The sequence below is a fragment of the Eptatretus burgeri genome, chromosome 17, assembly GCF_056783735.1.
Source record: "Eptatretus burgeri isolate ZD-2024b chromosome 17, Ebu_testis_v1, whole genome shotgun sequence".
NCBI lineage: Eukaryota > Metazoa > Chordata > Myxini > Myxiniformes > Myxinidae > Eptatretus > Eptatretus burgeri.
In genome coordinates this window covers 30,279,206-30,296,293 of record NC_140977.1, presented here as the reverse complement: position 1 = coordinate 30,296,293, position 17,088 = coordinate 30,279,206, and the positions used below count along the sequence as shown (strand labels likewise).

General features: G+C 44.9%; 1 protein-coding gene across 15 annotated transcripts in view; it reads right to left on the bottom strand.

Annotated features, from left to right (window-relative positions):
• Nucleotides 1-2,457: 2,457 nt before the first annotated feature.
• The window catches only part of LOC147009667 (beta-arrestin-1-like), a 113,673-nt gene continuing 99,042 nt past the window's right edge, over nt 2,458-17,088 (bottom strand). For 14 of the 15 annotated variants that reach the window (XR_015052726.1, XR_015052727.1, XM_085861131.1 and 11 more), the window contains 3 exons: nt 11,633-11,709; nt 6,686-6,740; nt 2,458-6,196 (listed from right to left, as the gene is read on the bottom strand). Coding sequence is in view for 13 of the 15 variants with exons in the window: in XM_085861131.1 (XP_085717257.1) it covers nt 6,112-6,196; nt 6,686-6,740; nt 11,633-11,709 (217 nt within the window). In the remaining 2 variants the exon portion in view is untranslated. Of the gene's footprint in view, nt 6,197-6,685; nt 6,741-11,631; nt 11,710-17,088 lie in introns of those variants that run through there. The other variant, XM_085861138.1, reaches the window with a different exon arrangement.

Here is a 17,088-nt window from a genome sequence, read left to right as displayed (position 1 = left end):
AATAAATAAATAAGAGACCCATCTGTAACTTGTCATACTTAGAGACAAAAATGTGTATATCATGTCGAGGCTCATGTAAGAGCTAACACACAGAACATATAACAAGGCAGGAGACAAGAGGAAGACCATCCTGTCTGAGATGGGAAAGTGATAGGCCCATAGACGTCATTCCAATGATTGCAGGAGATTCCTATGATCTTGAAAGTCTTTGTTTCCATGGTGTCAAGCTGAGCAACGTGTGAGGCAGGGACACCAGCCCAGAGGGTAGAGCAGTATTCCATCAAGCTGCAGATGAAGGCCTGGTTAGGTGGATAGGAGTTCAAGTGTTCCAAGGAAGGACTGTGTATGATGGAGAATGCCCAGTTGGCAACTGGCTTTGATGACTAACTTTGAAATGTGGTTTCCTCAAGAAAGATCATGGCTTACAGTGAGACCCAATCAAGAAAATTAAGAAAGTACATTTGAGGGTTTTCCAGACAGTCCTTTCAGAGAGAGAGACAGAGACAGAGACAGAGACAGAGACAGAGACAGAGACAGAGACAGAGACAGAGACAGAGAGAGAGAGAGAGAGACACAGACACACAGACAGAGACAGAGAGAGACAGACTTGTCACAATTGAAAGACGTATTCCAAGTACTTGACCAGCTTGTGATTCTATCAAGGTCTGCAGAGATGGAAGAGTCTGCTGCCTGCCCATCTGAAGGATGACGAATGTCCTGACAGCAGATGGCATCATCAGCAAAGAGATAGAGGTTTTCCAGTCAGAGAATTGTAAAAAAAAAATAAAGATGTCACAAGTTCAACCACTTCAACTGTGGGAAATGTTGTGCATGCTATAAAGAGTGCAAGAGATGCTGAAAAGAAAAAAAATCCCTGAAATTGCAGGCAATCAAAGAAATTAAGAAAGGCAAAACTCAACTTCCTCCACAAGAAAGGCAGAAAATAATCCAAATCGAGTTCGGGTTTTAGTCGTTTTAAGGGGAGCTTGAAAATTTTTTTCAAGAAATAAAGTATGGAAGCGATTGATACGAAGATGGCAGTTTGGTTGTAGCGCTGAGATTCAGAGATTTCCACGAGTGCATACAAATTAGGCTGCGAGTGCTTGGTGGTGTGAAGAGACGTTCATGTGCAGTGAAGAAAATGTGGACGAACATACCTAATCCCTCACAACGCATATTCCCTTTGTAACGTCATCGGTCACGTGATTCAGCAGCCATGTTGTTTTTTTATTCTTAAAAAATAAACCTTCAAACATCTTCTTCTCTGAAGTAGCTGAAGAGATCGAGGCGAAACTTTACAGGTATCACCGCCAATCCATGAGGGACAAAAGGTTCACACATGATGTCATTGGTCACATGGTTTGGCAGTCATTTTGTATTTATGCGAAAGCCTGTAAAAATCTTCTCCAGAACAGCTGGACAGATTGAGGGGAAACTACACAAATGTCCCCCAAGCCATGGGTATATAAATTTGTTCAGGAATCATTGATAGGTCACATGTTATCGCAGCCATATTGGATTGAAGAAAAATATGAAATGTTTTCTCTGGAACTGCTTAATAAATTGACGTTAAACTTCACAATTATGATGTGGTCGAGATGGAGAATACATGTTTTAAATTTCAACTTGATCGGACGCATGGTCTGGCAGGCAGAATTATTTAATTTTTAGATTTGGGTTTTTTATTCTTATTAATTTTTTCTAATAAGACTCACTTGGCTGTATCTGGATGGGTTTGAGGGTACAGGAGTAACAGCTGAAATGTGAATCCTATCCAGGTTCCTTCTGATGATTTCGTCTGCTTTTTGCTTGTTTGAGTTCCTTCTGATTACTCAGTGCGGGACTGTACCTATTTGGTCTTCCATTTGATTTGAATTTAATCCCATTCTAAATTAAATTGAATAATAATAAAAAATGTCGTGGGTCAGGTGTCCAATCAAAGTGTGGTTGCATCAAAGTGGGACGTCTTGGTACCCGGTCATCACTGCCAGCAGTGATAAAGTGGCAGTTCCAGTTATGTATATTATTAATTACCAAACACACCGGTCCACAAACGCCACACAAAAGAAGTCCTGGAAAGGTTCTGCAATCTCTGATTGCTCTTTTTCTTGTGTAATATTGTTTTGGTTAATGCTTTTTCCTATCCATTCATTCAAATGAAATAACAAAGGTTTCCTGACAAAATATAAGGCTTTTGGAATTTGAGCTCAAGACAAATCTGTTAGAATTTGCTCACTTATCCATAGGTTGCAAGAAGCCCAACCGGGCCCTGTTCAATTCCTCTAAGCAAAATAACATGATCCAGGCTTTGAGTGACCAGACGAATATTTAAAACATTGGCTGTTTATAGCCGATTCAAATCAAAGCTCGTTTAACAATCGGACTCAATTGAGGCCAACAAAACATTCAGCGCTATAAAAATTTACAAAACAACCATTCATTTCCTGGGAGCGTAGAGCCGAGAGAAAACACGCACGCAAGTGTGTTTATTATTCAAATAACTTTTATCATGCCCGTACATGCAACACAAGTACATTTAACAACACCTACAATTTAACGCAAGATGATGAAGAGTTCAGAAAGCCCCAGTTTGGCAAATAATTCCAAGACATTTTCACGTCAGTGACAAATATGACAAGTGTGAAATTGTGTTACAGACAATTGTGTAAGTTTGACAACCTCGTCTGGTCCTTTTGAATAGTTGAGAGTAACAAATAAGATGAAAATGTCCAAGGCCTTTGAGGCAGCGAAGCTCCAAATAAGAATTGTCGACACACTGAGCAAACGAGCTTGGCAAATTGGCTTCGGCGAATGCATTTTGGTGGAAATGTCGTCTCACTTTATCCAGATTGTAAAGCTGGCTTGAAGACGAATGTTGATTACGATGCTGCAAGGATGCAATTCGATGTTAAACCAAATTGAATTACCTTTCAAAAAGCAAATTGCAAACAAACTGCAAACAAACATTGTAAAGGCCAATTACTTTTCCTTGGCCTCCTATACTAAGAAAATGAGAACTCCCTTTTTTATTGGAAGCGACACAATACAAGGGAAACTCCACATATTTCATGACGATCTTTTCTGTTGCATTTCCCCCCCAAAGTATTGGACTTGCCATGAGACGGAGAGAACTGAGGAAGTGGCATCCACATAATAACAATGAAGCAAGCACAGAGATGGGAGAAAATGTAAAACAATTCGTCTTCGTTTGTACACGCAACACGAAGTAAACATCCTGGAGGAGTTTAATGTCCAAAACTTAGCCAGCATCAGATATATAACTGAACATCCATTGTTCAGAAACTCTGTGGCTTTCACGCTCTAGAAAAGAGGAAGGCGCTCCTTAAACAACAACATCGCAGGCGAACGTCGTCCGACGAAGCTTTTAATCGCCGCAAGGCCGAATCAGGATGGCAGAATGAAGATCTCAGTGTGAGGCTCAAGATGGCTTAATTTTCTCCTCGTCGGGAAAAACGGAAAGAGAGTAGTAGTTGCAACAGCACATCACATGGTGGAATGATTTTGGCATTTGCATCATAATTTTTTTTTTTTTTTAACTTTTCATATAAAGATGGGAAATCCTTTGGAAGCTTACAATACCTGGACGTTAAAACAACACATACGACACGACACGACACTCGTAACACAATGGCAGTGAGACTTCACCCACCTCAAGGACAGTACTAAAAAAATGGCGGCTTGTTTTTTTTCCAATCCCATGAGGTGTCCTACCCAAGTTTTACCTACGTTTGAGTCATTACCGAATGTAAGACGTGGGACCAACGCACCACGACTCCAGAATTACTCACAGCACAACGGAAACTTTATATCCGTCAAACCCATTTGTGCTTTGAGTTTATTTTTTGATTTTGTGAACTGAAGCATTCGGAATCAAAAGTGTTAATGGAGTATACACACGTATAATAATATTAGTGGAGCAAGATGAGTTGCAAAATGTATGACGAGATAAAAACCTTTGTGCAGTCCAGCCTGACATGGTGTACACAAGGAATGTATTTTCAATGGACATGATTTTAAGAATGTGGAGGACAGAATACATACACCCTCACTGGGGACGGCATAAAATTCTGCAAATGGATCATCATTCTTGCAGCTTCCATTGGAAGTTGTTCACGAACACCACAGGACGAGGTTATACCACAGAGAGCAATGAATGTATCATAGAGCACAAAGTTTGCTAAAAAGTTAAACAAGCGAACATTTGACAAAAAAAATACATTCTTCTGGGTGTGTGGCAGAGTTTTTTTTTGTGAAATTGACGTCTCGATGGGAAAAAAAAAACATCAAGTGCTCATGGGGTCAGTGGTTAAAGCACTCGCACTATATGCCACATGTACAGATAAAAATGGCAAGTCACATCTCCCTCCGTCCACCCCCTCGTGGGAGCGTGGGTTATTCCATGCCAATGGCCTGAGTGGGTACTCTGAGCACAATTACAAAATTTTAGAGAAATTTGGAATTTTGGATTGGGCTTTGCTGGTGGTGAAAAACAATCAGGAAGAAGAAGAACCATTTCTGAAGAAATGCCGGGTACAGAGGAGAAGGAAAAAATTAAATGAAGAAACATGGCCAGACCAGACAGCATGGCACAAAGGTAGCACACCTGCCTTTGAGCTGTCTGGGTTTGATTCGCGATCAGACCATAAAATGTCTGAATGATGCTTTACGGGCAGGGCGTTACATCGAAACATGGGCTGTCACATGAGACGTTCAGCCAGGAACCAAATCGGCCTGCATCGTTTGCTGGTGGATGTTAAAGATCCCTCCCATGGCATTTTTTGCAAAGAAAAGATGATTGTCACCGGCACCCTGAACAAAATCTCCAAATGTGTGCCTCAGCACCACCTTACGCACGATGGACCAATGGTCCACAGCAGAGCCTGGAATATGGCTGGGGTCAGCCAGTGAACAACTGACCAATAATTGCAATTCAAATGTAAAATTTTGCAAGCGTTGTACAATTAGACAAAATTTTATGAACGAACTTTCAAATTAGGATGTCCTCCTCATAACATAACCAAACAGGTGAGATCACCATAAAAAATAAACTATACAAAATAATTTTAGAATTGTTTGGTACAACCACAGGCCATGCAATTGCAGCTTTAGAAACACCCTAAAGACAGCGAAGAGTTGGGTACAAAGCAGTGTGCCTTTTAGGGTGCAACGAGACCCGCTATGGAGTGCAAACACTAACTGCCAGCAACACAAATCATGACAAGTAAAAGGACTGCTGTAACTATGGCATCGATCAAGCACTCACCGGCCGAAGCAACAAGATCCGAGTTCGTTGGTGTGATAAAGTGGATCGCTTATGCAGAATCGCCCGGAAACGAGCTCGGAATCGGTGGCACGACCGCTCGGCCATGTTATGCTAAGAAACAATTTACAGGTTCCTGGTCCCCCTCTGTGAAGGTTGAATACCTACAAGTACGTAAACAAACCCCTTTTGACAGTTTACAACAATGAACATTGGTACAAAGCAATATTTCACCTCCACTTGTGCTGTCACGTGAGCTACACTTGAGAAACCACTTTGGCTGCAACTTCGGGTAAACCGATCAAAAACTGGCACTCGGGCACGGCGGAATAACAGATACGGAAACGTTAGCACGCGGATATATTAAAAATGATGTGCACTTTGACGTCACAAACACCACCTGTTAAAAAAGTAAACATGAGCGTCGACAACGTTCGAGGTGAATCCAAAATATAAGCAGAATACATTCTTTTCCTTAAAAAAAAAAATCCAAGTGGTTAATAACTGTATAATGAGGAATACTTTGTTTTATCATCCAGTGAAAGTATGTGGTTGTATCAGTCATTCAGAATGAAAAACCTGGATAAAAAGAAATATTTTAACAATAACCCTCCACCCCAATCCATAAAGGATTACCTCTCATGTACAATGGATCAAATACAAAGAGCTTCCAATCTGGGTTTACAAAAAAATTAAAAATAATCCCATTTAAATCAAAATGATGGACAAAAGGTTGAGGATGTTCCCCCTCACTGCTCATCCCATTGCCCCGGAGATCATTCTGCAGTGAAGCTCCATTGTTTCTCATGGACTTCCTCCAGACGGAATCGTTAACACAACGGACTCTCGTCCTCTTCCTCTTCTTTCATTCCATGCAGACGATGCCGTGCAAAATCTTCGAACACGATGTCGTCACTGCAAGGGCGAGATAGAGTTTGAGCAAATGGCTTCGGGTTTGCGTGTCGTCAAACACACCTATTTGGAGGTGCTGAAACCCCCCCGATCAGGTACGAAAACATTGCATTGCACAATGCTGCTCATTTTGACATGACCACTTCTTATTTCTACGTTATTTGAAACTAATACTGTTTTTTTTTTTTCCATTTCTGCCACACTAATGCAATTTCCGAAACAACTAGAGCTGCGTTTGCACAAATACATCAATCGTTATTGCACACAATTCAAGGCAAGAAGGAACATCTTGTTATTTCGACATGCTCGGTGTACTGGACATGAAATTACAATCATTCATTTGCCAGTGTCAACACTTTCCAATTCACAAAGCCAATTCGTCATGCCTCGTGCCGGTTCTACCCCCCCCCCCCCCCCCGAGCTTCGTAAGCAGCATTCATTCATCGAGGTCAGGTGAAAGTGGACCTTAAAGACCGTTCACAGATTGCTCACCAGGAATCAAGTTGAATGAGGTTGGTGTCCAGTGGAGCATTCGTTTCCTTTTCTCCTATAAAAGCCATAAACGTTCAAGGTTAAATGACCATAACCAATCTATAAATAATTGAAACCACCCCCACCCTGCCCTTCAGCCCACCCCACCGCAACATCAACCACCACTTCCCACCCCACCATAGCCCATTATCACAACCCACCAATTTAAGACTGTGACAAATGTGGTTCAATGCGAAATAAACTTTCATGGATTTGATTGACCTTATGACTTCGAGATAAAAATGACTACAAAAGGCATTGCCGGAACATCACAAATGGAAATTTTAGTACACGAGTTTTACCCCATCACTGGGCTTCCAGGACACCTTAGAGGTATACACACTCGCCTCTGAGCCGTCTCCTCTGTGTTTCTATCTCGACCCAGCTATAAACTGTCATCCTGGTGTTTCGGATTTAGGGGGTGACATCAGTGTGCACGCTGTCTATCAGAAAGACATTCAATTGGTGGACGGTGAAGAACCGACACTATCTTTTGCAAAGTGTAGGCGAGTTACCACCGGAACTCTGAACAAATCACAAGTTCCTGCACTCTAACCTACAGGGGGCACCGAATCACTTGCACAGCAACACTATGAGCTATTATGCAAACCAGCAGTCACGCACTGCACACAAAACGATGATTATGACCCCATAACTTTCCAGCTTTTATTCCAAGCCACACAATGCGTGACAATGAATGAATACAATGAAATAGCAAAAACACATCAGCGACATGATGCTCAAAAGCTCAAGTAAAACACTTTTATTGAAAGGTAAGAACTCCATGGATAGGTTGAAGATATTGTTGCGGTTCTCGGAACCGCATGCGTACAACAGATAGTGTCCCAAGACAGTTATTCCATTGTTATACGTATAGATAGTCCCCTTCCTTTTGTTTAGCGGGACAACAAGGGAGTACATTGCGATGATCTAATAGCTGGGGTTGCTTCAATCATTTTTTTTTCAATTTCATCCCCACTCTTCTTCTTTTCTGATTATTCCTGAGGTAAATCAGCCGCCTGCACCTTGGAGGCCAGCGCGTGCGGCGCCGCGGTGGGGAAACTGCAGCGAGTCATGTGGTGTGCTCATTGGTGCTGGACTGTCAGCTCGAGCTTCCGATGGTCTGGGTGGAATTGCCGATTGCATTAGAAAGGCATGCAAATAAATACCTCTTAAGAGGCTGCACGAATGGTGTTTTTTACGGCACGACACCCACGCTGCACGAAACACGCACAGAGGCCGATACAGCTGACTCCACGCCATGTTGGGTAGGATACGAGTGTGTGGGTAGAAGCGGCTTGTTCTTTTTTTAACCTCAATACCCAACATATTGGTGTTCGCCCCACGCATACACTAGTGAAGTCATGTGAACGCGAGCACAGGCCACGTGCGTAATGGCGGAACCGTGCGCACTTTATGGAATGTGCTCGAAAGCAGACACGTACGCCGCTCGTGAAACGTGCATGGATTTATCCATGGCGATGTTCCTTCGGTCCTCGCTGGCAGCGGTGGATTCTCCACGGATGGTGAACGTCTTCTCGTCTCTGCGGCCAGCGAGGCTGCAATCGAACCAGGGAATGTACAGTGTGGGCCATGTTGGCGTGCGCGGAACGAGCGCGTTGATCGACGTTGGTCGAACGCCCGAGCATGCATGCGGGACCCTCGACCGGTCGCCCGGGGGTTTTTGCAGGATGATTCGCGTGCCAATTTCGGTGTGGGCGATTCATGTCATCTCGTGGGTTCGGAGTGCAATATTCACACTGTCTGGGGTGGCCTTGCCAGAAACGAAGTGAGGCGGTTTCCGGCCCAAGCTGGTGGGCCACATGAGGGGTCGGGGCCAATTGGAGCGCCCGATTCGGGTAATGACGTTTGGATTCGGCATGGCCCCTCCCCCCGAGCTGAGGGCCCTATAAAGGTCGGGGCAGTTCTCTGGCCCGGATGGTCTGTGTTTTCCTGCTCCTCGACACCGCCTCCTCGTCTCCGCCCACACCACGTCGACCCCACCCGCCTGCCTGATCCCGCAGACTACTCCACCCTCACCCTCTGAACTCCGCCCCTTCTCCACTCAAGCTCCTCCTTCACGAACAAAGTCTCCACACGTGCGGCTTGGGCCAGAGACAACGCGCCCACTGTCGGGTACCAAATCCCAGAGCATCCGCCCCCCAAAAAAACGTATTGGTGGCACGTCGTGTTATCTGGCGCACAGGTACCGAGATAATAGCCTCAACCCCCCCCCCCCACCTCCCCTGGTTGCAAAACTCCCTCTTCATCAGGTTCTGTGTCTGTGTGTGAGCATGTGTGTGTATATGTGTGCTGGTGCCTGTCTGCTTAAGTAAGACTGTAGAAGATTTGTTATCATCGTCATTGTTATTATTTCTGCATTAAGTCTGCTCTGTGTCCCCTTTTGTAAGTTGCCTGTTTATTGTCGCACGACACGCTTCTTCCTATCTCTGCACAACACACCCAATAAATCTTCACTGTACCACATATCTTTGCTCTCCCACTGTTAATAAATTATTATTATTAGGAATATTCCCTGCTCGTTTTTGTCTTTTCTTCCATTGATCCAGCATGGTCCGAATCCAAGGTTAGCCGGGACTTTATTCCAAACGATCCGTTCCTTTTAGCCGGTACGTCCTGAGCAGTGTCGCTCGGCTGCATCCGATCTGGAAGTTGTGATCCGCTCCGGTAGAGTGATCCGCTTTGGACAAGGCGTATCGAGGGCATGTTTCCCCGGTAATTAAACCACGTGATTAATTATATAACCCGATTAACCCATATATGGGAGGACCCAAGGTCACGCGGTTGAGTTATTGGCGTCAATGGTCGGTTAAGCGACCCGCCGCGTCATGGAATTATCCGTGTGCGACGGCCTACAATTCCGGGGAGTCTGGTGGGAACCGACATAACTTCTCCCACCTGGTGGTCTTCTCACCCGACCCGCAACAATATGTTGTGGGAACAATCACTAACCAACTTCTTTGTCTGTCTGTGAGCACAAACGACTCGCTCAAATGACGGAGCACGAACACCTCACTCAGAATGACGGAGCACGAACACCTCGCTCAGAATGACGGAGCACGAACACCTCGCTCAGAATGACGGAGTACAAACAACTCGCTCAGAACGACGGAGCAGAAACGACTCGCTCAGAACGACGGAGCACGAACAACTCACTCAGAATTATGGAGCACAAATGACTCGCTCAGAACAACGGAGCATAAACGACTCGCTCAGAATGACGGAGCACAAACAACTCACTCAGAACGACGGAGCATAAACAACTCACTCAGAATGACAGAGCACAAACGACTTGCCCAGAATGACATAGCGTGGCAAAAGCGTCTGTTGTGAGTGAATGATTCGCTCAGAATGATGTTGCGCGATTGTTGTTGGTGTTGAATTAAATCTGTGCTGAAGCAAAAACGCGTCATCAGATAACGTGTTATAGGAGGGTAACCCGTACTGTACTGCGTTCAAAACTTTATTGCCCCAGACCTGAGCCGCAAGAGTAAGTTTCAGTTTTATAAAAGTTCTGCAGAATTGGAAATTGAATGACAATTCCTAAGCCGTTAATTACACCGGATGAATTTATTCATTAAAAAGGTTTTCAAAATAAAGCAAGTATTAAGATAATAATTTAGAAACAAAACAATGAAATGGATAATTTCCTTGAATGCACTTTCACTTGATTCATTGTACAGCCCTAATCTACAGGTGCGTCAAGGTTGATTATTACCTCCGCCACCGAAGGTGAAGGAGGTTATGTTTTCACCCTTTTCTGTCTGTCTTTGTACAGGATATCTGGTAAAGTTGTGGACGGATTCGGATGAAACTTGGTGGACAGGTTGGGTGTGTTGCAAGGACTAATTGATTTGATTTTGGTGGAGATCCGAATCTGGATCTGAATATGAGATTAATTTTTAAAGTGATTCTTCACCTTTGATAAAAATGACCGTTTTTACAGCCATTTTTCCCTGCTGTGCAGGGGTTTGGCTTTTTCTTGAGACAATGTTTTATGGCCGGATGCCCTTCCTGACGCCAACCCTGGTCGCCTCTTACGACACACAGGGATATGGTACACCTATTCTAACCGGGGCATACACCGGGACCAGTACACTGGCACTCATTTCGCCGACCTCGGAAGGATGACAGGCTGAGTCAACCCCCTGGTGTTAATTCAGCAGCCAACGGGGCTTGAACTCAGGACCCTGGGATCCCAAGCCGCCAACCTAACCACTAAGCCAACACCAGGCTTCTTCACCTTTGATAGATGGGGCCAAAAACGATATCGTACTGTATAGCATGATATTTCAAATATGTGTTGGGTCCATTTTGTTCTCGTGGATCAGGTATTATGTGGCGGAGGTATACGCTCTATTGAGTGCCCTTCTAGTTTTTTTTTTTTTTTTAGTTGAAATTATCCCCAAACAAGGCTGAGAGCCATGAAATGTGAAGGGCTACAGAGAGAAAGAAGAAGAGAAAAAACTGGCAAAACCTTCACCTCGACTTCAAACAAGGGAACTTCTTCACAGGACCACTGTGCAGGAGGGGGTAACTCGGCCAGGTGAAAAAATAAATTTTCCTACCCCCCCCCCAAATCGGGTGTTTTTTGGGAGACACCATCTCTATACAGGATGGCCATTGGCTCCTAAAGGAAGCTCATCCGTCCTTTGTCAGGTGTTGTTTTTGGTTCTGACAGCGTTTCACAGTCACCTTCCCCATGAACAAAGCCAATGAGGGGTTTCGGTTTTGTGTCTGATAACCATGCGGAATTGATTAATCTGCATCAGTGAGGAAGCTGCAATTCAACGTCTGCTGTGAAAACTATCAGTCGTTAACATGCATTACTAATGCAACAGAAGACATTTTAAAAACGAAATGAGAACACACCTAACAATAACTCACCTGTGCTTTGCTTAGCGACTGCCTCTTCTGCTGGTTTTGGGTGCATCAGTGTGAATGGAAGCTCCACGGCGACGTCCCTGAGATGAGATTAACGTGATTGTTCAAATACAACAGCTCATTATCTGCCACCACGATAGGATAGCTTCTTGAGAAAGCAGTAAAAGCCAATTTATTTAATGTACAGTACTGTATATGCAAATATGGTGGACCCTTATCCCCCTCCCCCCCTCCCAAAATAATTTTCTTTGAAAGAAAGCATTTTCTTATGAAGAAAATTATTTTGGCAGTGCACCCCCTCCATGTAACCATGTGTATGCAGAACGACCATTCGATGCAGGCCTGTTACCAAGGATGACATCTAATTATTCGTCGTACCGGCTCGTTTTTCGCACTGCCCCTCTTTTCCTGTACTGGCCGTTCACTTGCTTGTGCTTCGCATACTTTGCAGGCCCTTGGATAAAAATCGTGCTGAAATGCGAATGAACACCTTTCCATTCCCCGAACTTTGAATACCGGTTCAACCTGCATGTTATTTTCTCCCCAAAGCGGCAACACCTCTTCAATTTCAGAAGAACACCAAGGTGGAGGATCCGCTCGCATCCGCAATTTTGTCTTCCTCGTTGTTACAGGGGAGCCTGGGAGTGTGATTTCACAGAGGGCTGAGAAAGTGATATCACCATTGCGACGGATCGTTCCACTCGAGGAGACGAGAAAGCGTCCAGCAGATGAACGTGGCGGGATTTAAACAGATAGAATGGAAATCGTTTGAGGGTGTGAATAAGGCATAAGAGGCCATTATTTAAATATATTATATATTAAGAGGGGCAAATGAGGATAGGTGAATGTGCGAGAGAGGGCGATGGGGAGTACGAGTGACAGTGGTCAAGGGGGGGTGGGGGGTATGTATCCTCATGAAAGAGTTTTCATAAATGCTTAGACTTCAGATGGTTCCATATGTCATGGTTCACGACAGCTGAAAAAAGACAACAGAAGACACGTTCCAATAAAAATTAAAAACAAGAAGAAGTTCGTCCCATGGAGTAAAGCAAGATATGTGAGGAAATAATAAAACCGCTTCCAATCACATTTCTTCCCATTTTCGTCTGGCTCTCTGAAGACCAACAGCATCAGGGAGTCCTCAACCAATTTGTATTTTTTCCTCTAATGTTTCACACAAGACTGAACACCGGGTGTGGTTTATCACAGGTTTGAATACCTCCTAATGTTTCGAAAGAATAATTTATTTGGATGTTGAAAGGGTGTGGACTTGAAGCATCGAACTATCAAAGAGAAATCATTTGGAACTTCTATAAATGCCATTGTCCTCATTGCCAACAAAGAGCCTGTCCTTATATTGGGAGGAAGAGGAAGCAAGATTTGGAGGAAGTGTTTGCTGGAGCATGACTGTAAAACACACAAATAAAACGTCTTTCCTCTTGGGGAGAGTATAGGGCAATTGGTTTGGGGTTATGAGGCGTAGGTAAAAGATAAGGTAAGATAGGGGATACACAGTATCGTGTTTACGGTTAGGTAAAATAAACAGATCTTAAGAAAACACTGAGGATGATTGCAAAGTGTAAGCCAGTATGTTTTGGAATGCCTTTTGTTCAGTGCAGTCATGTACAGTCCAGGCTCGGGAAACATCCAGGAAAAATTACAGATGTGAGTGTCTCAATGACGATATACAATGAAGTGAACCAGCTGGAAAAAGGAGGTGGTGGTGGCAGTTGTTGTTACTGTTGCTGTGTGCTCCTTCCATATACTTTTATATATTTCTTTCTTAATCAATCTATATATGAGCAGAGTACCCAGCCTAGTATGGGGGGGGGGCTGTTAAGGACTGACGGTTTAGTTTTGAATTAAATAAATAAAAAATAACTTCCTCAGAATGTAGCATGTACGAATCGAATTCGGAGTGAGCCGACCAGAGGGGTGTAAAGGTCGCTACATGCACGAGCATGCATGTAGGCGGGTCTTTGCCACGTAGATACCATGGGTTTTAAATCATCCGCCTGGTGTTATATGGAACCCACAGTTAAAAAGAAAACTGCTTGAGTGAATCTAATCGCCCTGGTTCGCTGCCTTCCTCTCCCCTCACGCTGGCTTCCCTTCCCCTCCCATCATGCTGCCTTCTCCTCCCATCATGCTGCCTTCCCCTCCCCATTCCCCTCCCACTGCCTTCCCCTCCCCTGCCCTCATACTGCCTTCCCTTCCCCTTCCCCTCATACTGCCTCCCTTCCCTTCCCCTCCATTCACACTGCCTTCCCTTCCCCTCCACTCACACCGCCTTCCCTTCCCCTTCCATCATGCTGCATTCCCTTCCTCTCCCCTCATGCTGCATTCCCCTCCCCTCAAGCTGCCTTCCTTTCCCTCACACTGCCTTCCCTTCCTCCCCTCACACTGCCTTCCCCTCCCCTCCCCTCATACTGCCTTCCCTTCCATTTCCCCTCATACTGCCTCCCTTCCCCTCTCCTCATGCAGCCTTCCCTTCCCCTCACTCACACTGCCTTCCCTTCCCCTTCCATCGTGCTGCCTTCCCTTCCTCTCCCCTCATGCTTCCTTCCCTTCCTCTCCCCTCATGCTTCCTTCCCCTCCCCTCAAGCTGCCTTCCTTTCCCTCACACTGCCTTCCCTTCCTCCCCTCCCCTCACATTGCCTTCCCCCCCCCCATGCTGCTTCCCTTTCCAATTAGCAGAGTGCAGAGTACCCCATGCATGAACCCAATGTTGCACAGCTGTGGACTTGTGATAAATTCCTGTTTGGTTCAGCAAGGCTTATCACTGACTTGTGGATATTTGCTGAGAGTGAATCTGCAGCTATGCCAGGTTAGTAATGTCACGGAAAAGTGAACACACAGATCAAAATCGGTCGGTCATCATAAAAACAATCAAAACCAAATGTTTTTGTTCAAACAAGAGGTGGCCAAATATGACAACTGTAATATTTTTACAATATACAAGTCCGAGTAAGAAAATACATGTCCGACAGGATGGCACAGAGACAGCTTGGTTACCTTTGAGCTGTCGAGTCTGGGTTTGATTTTCGGCCTGACTATAAACTCTCGGATTGGTCTTTTGCAGACAGGACATTGCATAACAGAGGGTGCCGTCCCTGGGTGGGTGTAAAGCTGGATGGACATTGAGCTGAGTATGTGTTGTTTGACAGCATTAGTGTACATTAAAGATCCCACGATGTCTTATAAGAAGAGTAGGAGAGTCTCACCGGCACCCTGAGACAAATTACAAATTCCTTCCCGAAACAACTTAGTCAAATGTCAGGCCAGTTCATGAAAGATTTGGGCCAATCTACCTTCTCCATCTGATCCCAAATCAAGGTGAGATTAATTGGGACCAATAAAGCAGTAGTAGAGTGGAAGTGGGAGTGGTAGTCATAGTCATAGTAGTAAAGAAAATATATTGTTTTGTGGAAAAGGGGGTGGGGGTCCATAGCTTGGCTGTTGTAACTTGTAAGTGTAACATGGTCCGTTTGTTTTGAGTAGGTTAAATTGCCCTGTTATAACAGGAACCTGTTAAGGCAAGGCTATATTTCATATGTACACAGGAGGGAGGTGGTGAGTGTTAACCTTTAAGACAGTGAGGGTAAGGTTGTGTAGCGTAAAACCTCCTGTTTAAAAGGCGAGGCCAGGTTTAGGGTTTGTAAAATAACGTCACAAAGAAGGTGCTCAGGACAACTACGAACTGTTGGCACGTGAGCGTGCGCCATGGCAGCGAAATGCACAATAGAAGCCCGAAAGGGATGAAAGCCTTTTTCGTATAGGGGCGTGATGGCGAGAACAAGGTGCCACCCACACAGGCTGGTGGACAATGACAGGACTGGCGATTTGGAGGGACAGGTCCAAATGCCAAGAGGAAGGGACGGATTTGGAACACAGGACCAGAGAGGCGATCGGCGTTGCGCAGGAGAGGAGATGCACTAGCCCTGACCTCTGGGGATCATCATTTCGAATCGCTTGCATCGCTTCTCACCTTCGCTGCTTCTCGTCGTCGTGGGACCACAACCAGCTGATACCAACACAAGCCCTCGCCTGCTCCATTGTCAGGAAGAGTGTATTGTGAGGCACCATGTGATTTTACCGAGACTCATTAAAGGTAGTAACTTGGCGCCTTTTCGAAACTGCCGCAACCTTTGGGTCTTGCTGCACAAACTTTTGGAGCTGTCAGCCATCTATCTGTCTCTTGAATACAAAAGATCTTGAGCACAAGTTGAGTGAGTGTGATGGCAGTTCCAGTCATTGCATATCAGCAAACTCAAGTGAATCTTGTTCCTGATGATGGACGCTTGGGCATCAAGTTGGCCACCTTACTCCCGGTCTTGACTTTCGTGATTAAAAACAAGAGATGCCAAACTAAATGACCACATGCACTTTTCAACAACAACAAATAATAATAATAATAATAATAATAATAATAATAATACACCCGAGCGGGTTTGACGGTAAGCTCGAATGCAAAACTTGATGCAACCGAGTGTTAACCTTAGCGACTACGGAAAGTGAAAACGATTCAAATTTAATTTAAAATAAACACGTGAGGCCACTCGAAGCAAAAATCTCCATATCTGGGAATCATTCCCAACATCATTAAACAATTTTCAAACCCGCCTTTATGGCCATGAAATAAATACTCTAAGTGTGTGCATTTAATGGCTGTATCCAGGATAGAGCTGGACTCCAACTAAAAAGGACCCTCAGGCCACGAGAAGCTCAATCACTCGCTGCCTGCACATCTGTGCGGCGTCACATGACCAGGAAGCTCGCCGTCGGATGAAATGCCCGAACAGAATGTTAAAACGTCCGTTTTTCACCGGATTTCTTTCAGACACTTGTAGAACACATCCCCAAACCATCTAAAATATTGTTATGAATTTGGAATTCGATTGCACACAACATACAGGTTCCTTTAGTCAGCGATGTCGAGAAGTGCTTGTTTCCTAGAAAGCTCACCTTCCATTGTTTAAATGTTCAGAAATCGATTAGATGCGCTGCGGATCGATTTAATAGTTAGGGAACGAAACAATGGAGACGTCCCTCCCCCTCTTCTGCGAAGAGGAAGAAGAACCCTGCCGTCCCATTATTCATGACGTCAACAACTCCTTCCCACCCGTGGTTGAGCGGGGGATGGATCACAAGGGCATGAGTCACGCCGGGTGCGGGGGAAGGGGGCGGAGAAGGACTAGAGGAGATCCTTTCTTTGTTCGTGTCGGTTGAGAGTTGAGGGCTGTGTCGTTTAGCAGACCTTCGGGTCCTGTTTGGCTTGGGTTAGGGTTGAGGCCTTCGGAAGCTTTTTGCTTCTGCAGAGGAGTTCTTCAGCAGAACTTCGGGTCCTGCTTGGCTCGGTAGACTTTTTGGAGAGCTGTTTTGTTTGGAAGAAAGTTGACCCGGTTGCTCGGCTCGAGCTGTGAATGGTGGCTTCTTCTTCTTCTTGGTTTGTGGAGCTC